Source organism: Apus apus, chromosome 3, assembly GCF_020740795.1.
Source record: "Apus apus isolate bApuApu2 chromosome 3, bApuApu2.pri.cur, whole genome shotgun sequence".
NCBI classification, from domain to species: domain Eukaryota; kingdom Metazoa; phylum Chordata; class Aves; order Apodiformes; family Apodidae; genus Apus; species Apus apus.
Window position 1 is genome coordinate 55,670,647 of NC_067284.1, and position 10,788 is coordinate 55,681,434.

Here is a 10,788-nt window from a genome sequence, read left to right on the forward strand (position 1 = left end):
AGAAGAGGCTGACAGAATTTGGCTTATTTAGTTTAGAGGCAGCTGAGGAGAGACCTTATTGCTCTCTACAGCTACCTGAAAGGAGGTTGAAGTGAGGTGGGGGCTGGTCTCTTTTCTCAAGGAAATAATGATCCAACTAGAAGAAATGGCCTGAAGTCACAGCAGTGGAGGTTTAGTCTAAGCATTAGGAAAAAAATATTTATCAAAAGAGTGGTAAGGCACTGAAGCAGTTTGCCCAGGAAGGTGATGGGAGTCACCATCCCTGAAGGTATTTTAAAAATGTGTAAATGAGGCACTTCAGGACATGCTCTAGTGGGCTGCTTTTTTTGTTTGTTTGGTTTTGTGTTGGGTTTTTTTGAGGGGGGCAGGGCAGAGGGGTTTGACAGTTGGACATAGTGATCTTAGAGGTCTCTTCCAGCTGTGACAATTCCGTGATTCTGTGATCTGCAGGGCACAGCGTCAGTTCAGCTGTGCTGCTGAACAGTACAGGACTGCTGTCCTCTGTGTTGGCACCACTGTCCTAGGTCCATGCACCAACTTATCTTGGAAGAACATGAGGTGATGTTCTGTGTGCTTTACAGCCTCTGAAACAGCTGCACTAGCACAACTGAGGGGGAGGCACAAGCTGCTTGACTAAGCACTGGTGCCAAAAGAAAAGTTCAGTTTTGTGACTACAACTTAGTCAAGCTGGAAAACTTCTCCAGACCCTCAGAACTTCTAAGTACAGTTAAGAAGCATGTTCATGTGGAGACTGACTTAGTGATATGTGATAACACTGCAAAGATGGGTAGACAACTGGGCTGTAACTAGATCAGACTGCACATTGCCAAGGATTTGTCTAGATCTGAAAAATAATTCACATTTAGGCTGAGCTAGCCAATACATTTGTTAACCGTCACTTAAAAAGGCTTCCTTCCTTTGCAAATAGAGGTTAACACTAGTTTCAGTTTTGTCAAAATCACAGGCTACCATGTTTACTGGTGGGAAGACCTTAAGCTTGGCATAGTCCTTCCTGCACTAGAGGAGCATTTCTGTGAACATTACTACTGAATATACTGTACGTATTAAAAGTTGTCATTACTAAAGCGTAGATTAGAGAAGAAAGTTTATTTCAAAATCACCATTTAAGCTGACAGTAGTAGTTCGGTTCCAAGCAAAACACACCTTTGTATCAGTTCAAAGAGCTGAAGATTCACCTACTTACCTAAGCTTCTTTAACATCATTCATAACACTTACTACAAGAGAAACCTCAGCCACTGGTAGCAAAACAAGAGTCCTAACAACAGGAGCATTTTTTGTTTCTAAACAGCATTTTCCTGGGACAGCAAATGCCACTGTTATGTGTACACTAACAGCTGCTGGCCAGTCAAGCCTTGTGGCAAGTATAGCATTGAGGGGAAAAAGAACAGTAATCCCAGAGGTAAGGCAAATCACACCATCCTCCTGAAAGGAACAAACACAGAAGGGGAGCTGGTTACTAATTCTCTTTACAGAAAGTTCTCACACTAGTCTGAATATATCTAGCCAATCTCACTGCATTTCTACAGGACAGCACACTATACCATATGTTGAGACTACAAATGGTTTAATAAACAATTTCCACTTGGCTGAAGGAGGAAGCAGGAAATACAAGTCTGAAGACTGTAAGTTTAACACCACCACTTCAACTGACAGTTTAAGTCTTTGTGCATCATATTTATTGACCTTAATTTGTGGTTCCATTAAATTCTTCCTTACAGTGTATATACAGAGGACAAACACTGGGGAGACACATTTAGGTTTAAAACATGAAGTCAGAAGAGATAGCAGTGTGCTGTCCTTAAAGCTCACAAAAGCTTAATATAGTCAGTTCTAATGCACTACAGAAATCAGATGTCAACAACAGTTTAGACTACAGAACAGCTCAGTTTGATATTTGATTAATAAAACAGTGATACATTTGCAACTCAAAGTACTTAGACTGAGACTCTAAGAATAACATTCAGTCTATCACGAGCCAACTTCCAAATTCTTTAAAAGCACCAGATTGCATTTTAAGGGTCTTCTCAAACAAGCAGGATTCCTAGCACCATCTGAAGATTCCACGAGTATTTAATCACATCTGCTATCTAAATGTTCAGTGAATTCATTTTTTGTTTTGGTTTGGTTTTTTTCATTGAAAAAACTAAGATTAATACCAGAAGTTACATTTCTTAATGCTGCTGCTGCCACTATTTTATTTTGAAAGATTTTTTTTTTTGCCTTTTAAATCTCAAAACATAACATGGTTTTCAGTAGCTACTTACTTCTACAGTACTATCAGCTCTAGAAAAAAAAAAACCCGTTCCGTGTCCCAACCCCCAAAAGCATTACTTACTGCACTATTCTAAACAATGTATGTATTAAGAAGTCTGACACACTAACATTTAGAAAGATTTCCTTTTAAGTACTTTGTATTGCATTCCCTCCCTTATCCCCATGACAAGTTTAAGACTTTGTTGCTTGAAAGGTGATAACTGCCTTGAGGGCAGCTTTAAGGCCACGTTAGATTCATACTTCTGTCATTAACAAGAACAATTATTCAGTTTTAGTGCAGAATTACAAAGTATTTATTAAATTATTTATCTTAAAAGCAAGATTACTTCTTGTTTTAGGAAAGTGATTTGGTTATATCAAGAACCTTAACCTAATTTTCTACAGAAGTTATGTTCATTAATATATTGTTTAGACATAGAGCAGTAAAGGAAGTAAAGCTGCTGCCTCCATGTCTAGCAGTTAATGTACTTCAAGTGACTTCTCCTCTCCTGAAAACAGTACTGTGATGATTTCTGTATTAAGCAATGGATTGATTGATGATAGTACCTTTCATTTCCCAGTTGTTTAAGGTTCCCCAAATACAATACACTACACAGACCAAAAGAAATGAACAGCCACAAGTAAAAGCCAGAAGACCCCTTCTTATATTTTACCCGAGGAGCTGAAAATGCTGCAGAAGGTGTTGCAGAGAGGAATGAAACACAGCATGCAAGTTTGCAGGCAGTAGTATCATAGGATTTGACTTACACAGACAGTTAAAATAACTGCACTTACTCTTCCACTCAGCAGTACCACTCTCTTTGAGAAGATAAGAGGTGAAAGCAACTTTTCCAAGTACTCACAACATACAGAAAATACCTAACACGTCAGTACAAGCAGTTGACACATGCTCTCCAACAGGTTTCTGTAATATACAATCCAAGTTAAAAAAAAAAAAAAAAAAGCCTTGCTGTCCTGGAATCATCCAGCACATTGCTCAAAAGACACTACACTTAAAATATTTTACTGAGACCAATAAGAACTCTTAAATTCAACATGACTAAGGCAATGATGAAAAAAATGTAGTAAAATTTGACACTAACTACAGACTGAAACCTGGTTCTGATCTTAAGTGAACAACAACTGCGTAAGAGCCAAGTACTACTCTCAAAAACCAAATTTTCTGGAAGCTACATTCTATACTCCATGTCTATAATCTGTACATTTTATTAGCTGAAGTTTTCAACTGCACTGCCTTCCAGGTTTAGACTTCTACTCCAACCTTTGAAGAGAAACCTGACAAGACTTACAATAACACAGAAACCTCACCTCACCATGCAAAAAATCACTGGTAAGTAAGGCTGTAAATGCAATCAGTAATTTGCTCATTGTCTGCACTAAAAATAAAGCTGTAAATACATCTAGAACAATAAAAAAAATATTATCAGAGACATTTCCCCTTCTTGCAAAAGCGTATCAGAATATCCCTCATATCATACACAAGCCATAAATAGAGGTCCAGTAACCAAGCTGTAAGCTGAGCACTTTCCCAAAAGGCACTTCGTGAAGTTTTGCAAGCTTTGACAGTTCTCTCATCTAATCCTCCAGGATACAGAAGAGCAGGACGAGTCTTTTAAAAGAAGATGGTCTTTCATAAATCATTTCTGCAGAGGCCCAAACAGAGTTCTCTTTCACATTGTATTTTATATGCTATTGGTCCTGCCCATGTGTTCATCAAGCTAGCATCAAACAGGAATTCCAAAAGCCACCTGTGTTCACTCCAGTAACTTTTGCCACACTGCCTTGGATGCTATATGGCTAAGTAATGCCATCTTTGGTGTCAAATATTTTGCTTTAAGTTCTTCCAACCTTAAAGAGGAGCCAGGTACTAATCATTTTAAAATCAGCATAGCTATTTTTTCTGTTTAGTTAATGGGAAATGGAGAAGAGACTTGCTTAGCTTTACAGATCATACTGAGCACAAAGCTCTACCATTCTCACACTAGGATGAGTTATAAACTAGACTTGCAACCTCAAGGAGCAGCCTCTCCATGGAGCAGCTGGAATTTTCAGTGATGGAGTCCAGGCAAACTAACTAGATAGCTTTAGGATATGTAAACACATGAACAAGCTACCATGGAGGTTAATTCATTAAGTGAATTTACGAGCTATGGCACTGTAATGGTATACATATACTTGCTTCACTGCAGAGTGAGAACTCCAGTAAAACACCAACAGGTAGTTAGTTACTTGCATGCTATTAATTTATATCCTATCCCAGTAACTCATTTGCACAGCCACCGAACACAATGGGTGTTACCTTCAAGTCTTAGGAGATATGTTCAGACAAATGAGAATTAACAGTAGGAAATAAAGATATGCTCAAATTCCTCGGATTTAATTCCAGGTTTCTTAAGAGGGAAGAGGATCAACTTCTGAATTCAAATGCCTTCTGAGTTCCTGTAACTTTTATTCTAAACGCATTTCAAAAAGAATGCTTAGCAAGCACAAAAACTTGCTTTCCTGGAAATGAACACTACATTTCAGAAATAAACAGAAGTTAAAGTTAAAGGTTAGACAAATTAGCTATCAATGTTGTCAGAACACTAGTCCCTATTACATATTAATTTGCTGCTAGAAACAACTTGATAATAATTCTTGTCCTAACAGACATCACTCACTTCATGTCACATCATTTCTTTGCAGCTAACGAAAATAGGAGACATCAATCTAAGCAATGTTTTCACAGGAATTTCAAATTTTCTCATCAGTTTGTTCTGGTGTTTCAGATACAAACCCCAACCTCACAAATAGATTCATGTAAATCAACTCCTTACACAGCACTGTGACCCCAAAATCAGTTATAGGACAAGACAACATTCTTCACGTCAAGAACAATCTCCCAAAAACAAGGAAAGCTACTTCCATATATCCTCCAGGACATCAAGAAGTTCAGGTTGCTGAAAACATTTTTAGAGAGAGATCCAGTCATTGTCCAGTTAGAGGGAAGTATTAAGAACCAGTGTACACAAGTACTTCTGAAATCTTCCAAGTTGTTTACAAATGACCAATACAGCAGGTCTATCTATGCAGAAGCTTTGAAAATATTTTTTGTGCCCTTTTCACCTTAGCTGAGTTTAAAGACAAAAACCATACTTACACCAATCATCAGTATTTTAAGTTTGAAAAGTTAGTGCAGGATTTAGCAAAAAGCTGTAAAGTTGCACTCAAACTTGCAGCTTGCAGATCCCATCATAGGCACAGCATGCAGCAACAGTAAGCACAAAAACAATTCAGTCTGATTTTAAAGTATCAAAATTCCATCCAAAGACTGCCATGCCAGGATATAAAAAAAATCATCCCGAGGACAGGGCCTGTTCACGACTGCAGTGCAGTAATAAAAGCAACTCCAAACTTCACCTTACATAGAAAAGTTGGATTTCAGTGAAACTTGGCAGTTTTCCTTATGAATGTCCTTGGAACAGTTAGAAACTTTTACAGAATGTGCTAAGACATACAACAGTCTACTAAAAACAGGCACGAAGTTAAAACTAGTTTTATTCTACTGCTTGAACTGGAAACTGACAGCACTGTGGCTCACTACCAAAACAAACACGGAATTTATCTACCTATCCATCTGCTTATTGCATCCACTATTGTAGTTGGACAAAATTCAGACTCGGAGAGAAATACTGTGATACTACCATCAGGAGATAAGTGCTCTTCTACACTGAAGGAAAATCCCCAGCCCCAAACCCACCCTTCCAACAGACCCACTCCTATCCAGTGTAGTCAGCTTGGGGTAGCATCCCTATTCTTATTAGAACAAAAAGAGAAAGCAATCCCTTGTCTATCATAGTATCAGTGGTCCTTTATTAGTATAGTCTGTAAGCAAGCATTAGTCATTTATATTTAACCAAAACACATGGACTGCAGTTGGCTCAAGGTTACCTGAGAGGTATCAGCACTCCTGCAAAACCTGGCTCAAGCATTCCTGTCCATCCAACATGAACAAGAGCTGCCTGGCCTCCTAGACTAGGAGAAACTGTCATATTTTAAGGAATGCTTTTATCATAATTCAAGTAAAACTGTTCTGTGCTAAAACTATTTCAGAAATGTCTTTAAGTTGCAGACAGGTGGTGAAGATGTAAAAAGAAAGAATACAGCCTTCCCCAACTCCAGTACTTGCTTTCAAAGGAATTCTAGTGGAAATGCCACAGAGCTATTGCTATTATTTGAAGAGGAACTGTAACTTCATAGTGACTTTAGCATAAGCCAGAACATAACAGCTGTTAAGCAACACTTAGTAATGGTACAGGAGAATTACAGGCCTCTCCTGTTACAATTCTCTTCTTGTCACTATTTCAATCTAGCACTGCAGTTTATTTCATTGTACAGAAAGCTCTTCTACAGGCACAGATCACCCATAGCTGTACATGCCAACCCTATCAAATTAAGTTGTTCCATGTCTAAAGTACGCAAGCAACTTAACCATGACACACACATTTCCACCACTAGTGATGATACAGCTACTTTGGAGGCCATTTATTACAGGTGTGCTGGCACTTTTATAGCTAAGAAAGTTATGCAATAACCTAATGCTTTGAGATTATAAAACACAGTGCTGAAAACACAGAGAACCATAAAAGAAAATTCAGGAGTGCTGGGGATAGAAACCAGTATCTAATCAGTAAAGCAGTATCATATCCTCCGCTTCAATATCTGGACTCTTAAATTACTGCAATCACAATGCTGCTAAACACAAACATTTCTAAATACTCAGAAGCATTGCCTTCTCCTCACTATAAAAAAAAAAAGTCTAGTACTAGAGTAGCCATTCCATACCCGCTGGTTCAAAGTGCAGCTGGATTTCCCAGTCTCCGTCTACTTGGCTTGCAAATGAAGCAACTGAAACCAGTAGTGGCACATGGCATCTGCAAGGTTTTATTTAATCTTGCCCACTTCAGTCATTCTGCTTCCAAATTAAGTGAGTTATACAACAAAGAATTTAAAATAGTTCCATGTACTAGTACAGTGCTAAAAGGCTCAGGTGATTCAACATATGGTTCAAGTCAGCACAGTGCCAGGTCCCCTCCTGAACAGTGTGGCAGAGAGAGGGTTACAAGTTCCCAGCTTTTAAGCTATCCTTGAGAAATAACCGTAATTAAAAAAAAAAAAACAACACACTGCGCAGACTCCCGAGTCTAAACACCAAGCCAGAGACGTGTCCCATCACCACCACAGGATATATTGCGAGCAAAGAACAGCACCGACGGCGGAGCGCACCGGCTCCACACGGGGGACGGGCCGACACGGCTCAGCCAGCTCCTTTTCGCCGAGCTGCCCGGTGCTGCTGCCGCCGCCTTCGCAGGCGGACGCGGCTTCCAGGAAGCAGGCGATGCGTGTGGATCAAGGCCCCGGGAGCGCGCCAGGCGAGCCGGGGGCCTGGCCGGGCAGCACCAGCCGCATTCCGGCCCGCATCCCCCGCGCGGTGCACACGGGCGGCTCGGCCGCGCCGCACCGCACCGCACCGCTCCGGAAGGTCACCGGGCCCCGGCCCGAGCCGCCCCACGCACGGCGGGAGGGAAGCCCGGGCCGCGCAGGGAGCGCGGGGTGACCCGGCGCAGGGGCGAGCGGAGGGGCCGCCGCCGCGTCTCCGCCGCCGAACCACGAGGGCGGGCGTCGGGGTCGGCGGCCGCCCCCGCCATTTTGGGGGGGGGGGGGAAGACACCGGGGCCTCCCCCGGCGCCGCCCGCCGCCAAGTCCCACCGCCCAGCCGCTTGCCCGCCGCGGGGGCGCCGAGGGCAGCCCCGCCGAGGGCAGCCCCGCCGAGCCGAGGGCAGCCGAGCCGAGCCGAGCCGAGCTCAGCCCCGCCGCGGGCAGCCCCGCCGCCCGCCCGCCCGCCCCGGGGGGCGCGTTACCTGCCGGGTCGGGCCGTTGGCGGGCCGGCCCCGCGCGCCGCGCCGCGTCCCTTTCCGCCATCTTGTCCGGGTTTAAAATTAACTCGCCGTGACGTCAGAGATCCGCCGCCAGGCCTTTTATCGCCCGCCGGCGGCGGCGGCGGCGCGCGCGGGGCGGGCCCTGGTGCCCCCGCCCGCCCGGGGAGGGGCGGCGCATGCGCAGCCTGCCCGCCTGCCCAGCCCGCCTGCCCAGTGGCGCATGCGCGGCCGCTCCCCCGCGGCGGCCCCGCCGGAGGGGGCTGCGGGGAGAGGAGCGGGAACGTCCCGCCGGGACGGGGCGGGACGGGACGGGTCAGGACGCCTTCCCTCCGCCCCAGGTGGGGGAGGCGAAGCCCCACGGGGTGTGGTGACTCCCGCTGCTACGGGGGAAGCGCGTTCCCACCCACACAGCCGAGCGCGGCCCGGCGCGGCCCCCGGGCTGAAGGGTGCGGTGCCCCCCGCCCCGCACCCCCGCGGCGGCCTGACGTGGAGCACGCAGGGCTCCGGTGCGTCGGGTGAGAAGGGCCTGGAGAGCAGCAGGGTGTTTTGGAGCGAGGGGATGGAGGTGGCGCGGCGGGTGGGGAGGCGCCAGGGCCGCCTGAAGTACCTCAGGGGGAGCGTCCCTCGGGGATCCCTCGCTCCTCGTCCGGCTGCTGCTCCCAGCGCGGCCCAGGCCCATCCCTTCAGGCTGCCTGGCGGCATCCAGCCCTGTGCCACTGCCCTGCTGGGCCTTCCCTTCTCTACCTGCGTTGGGCCCTGGGGAGAGCCAGGAAAGCAACCCAAGCGCGCTGCGTTTCTGGCAGTGACACCAGCTCCTCACGAGGGAGTTCTCGCTGGCTCTAGCACTGCTGCTGTAGTTGGGCTGGGGGACACAAAAACGACAGCTCTCAACCAGAACAAGCCACACAGGGTCCCAGGGGACCAAACATTCTTCATGTTTCTGGGTCTTGTCAGAGTCTTGCTCCTCTAAACCCAAACTGACCTAACTGCGTCCTTTTAGAAGGCCAGCTGTTACAGCCATCTGCCTTAACTACACAAACGTCTTATGAGATATCCTATTGCTAAAGGTCATGTAAACCTTCACAATCAAATTGGTTAGTGTGACCTTGACACTTGTTACAACACACTTGTCCAATAGACCAGCATGTGAAGTGAGCAACAGCTTTGCAAAAACCCTCCTCACCACTGTCATGCTCTCTGTAGAAACCATTTTTCTCAAAGTCTTGAGCTATGCTAACTTACTTGGTCCTGGAGATGCAACGTTTGAGTGACAGCAATCCAAAAAACAAGCAGAGTTTAGTTCTGCCTAAATGGAGGTGTAGGCACAACTCAGAAGGAAACTTCAAAGCAAAAAACAACAGGCTGTCATGGCACTTGGAAGTGTTTTCCAAATCCCTTCCAAACCCTGCTTTTGGTCCTTCACTATGAGGCAGCACATAAGGATCATTCTAGCATAGGGTTCCATCATACTGGGCTTATAGTGGCAGTCCTTTCCTCGGAGAGTTTAATGTCTAAAACATATTTAAAATACATTAAAATGTCTAAAAGATACTGTAATCACAGCAAGGGAGAACTGCTGTAATGAAACTAATACAGTATATTCAATTCTAGTTATGCCACTTGTAAAAATACGTAATGCTATAAAACTCAAGAACTTCATTATTCTAGATTTACATCAGTGTAAATGGAAGCAGGATTTAACCCCTTTGTACAAAAGTGTTAGTTTGAATGCTAGGAAAAAACATTGCCATTGGCTTTTTGCGGTTTTATACCCTGAACTTATTTTGGGGAAAACGAGTGTGCCATTGCCTGGCCGTCTAACCTTGTCCCAAGTCAAGAGGAAAACTTTTTTTAATATCAGAAATAAGGTAGAACACATTCTTCATACAGAGGTATTTCAGAGATACTCAGTAAATCAAGCAAAGGAAATACCTCCAAGTAAAAAACATTGAAAGCTAGAAACTATGTTAACTGACAGACTTAAGTTTCAGTAGGTCAGTAAGAACACTAAAGAAACTAAGGGAAAAACCCACAATATGAAAGAAGCTTCCCAGTTCTGTTGTTAGTAAACAGCCTTGGTTCTGATCAAGTCTGGAACAGTTTACACGGAGAAGAATTTGAAATACAGCATATATAGACAGTTTTCTGCTCCATGCAGCAGGATTTGCTGCTGCTGTAATGCAAGAACAGAAGTAAAAAACTTGGAGGTCAGAAAGCTCAACCTTAATTCTGTCCTTTTATGTTTGCAGGATTGAAGATGTTTTCTGAGCTGAGGATTTTGCTGTAAACTTTTCTCCTGGCTGCAAAGGTCCCCATCTCCACCACACTCCTAGCTGTGTGCCATGTTCCTCTGAGCCTGGCCATGCAAGAAGTCACCACCGAAACTGCTTAAGCTATTTGTGGATTTGGCCTGAAAGGAGTTTGGGAGCAGTAACACAAACCACTGGAAGGCTGTAGTGGGAAGGGACTGTGGGAGTAGGAGGACATGTCTAACCTGCAAGTGCAGGTTGGGCCAGTAGTCCCCTCAGCCAGCAAAGGCACAGTTTTGCACTACAGGCAGCACCTTCTGGATTT

At 44.6% G+C, this 10,788-nt stretch overlaps 1 protein-coding gene across 3 annotated transcripts in view; it reads right to left on the bottom strand.

The window, feature by feature from the left end:
* ATL2 (atlastin GTPase 2) overlaps nt 1–8,300 on the bottom strand; it is a 39,620-nt gene extending 31,320 nt beyond the window's left edge. For all 3 annotated transcript variants that reach the window (XM_051616207.1, XM_051616208.1, XM_051616206.1), the window contains exon 1: nt 8,197–8,300. In XM_051616207.1, the coding sequence (XP_051472167.1) occupies nt 8,197–8,257 (61 nt within the window). In that variant the 5' untranslated portion in view covers nt 8,258–8,300. The remainder of the gene's footprint in view (nt 1–8,196) is intronic.
* Nucleotides 8,301–10,788: the final 2,488 nt, after the last annotated feature.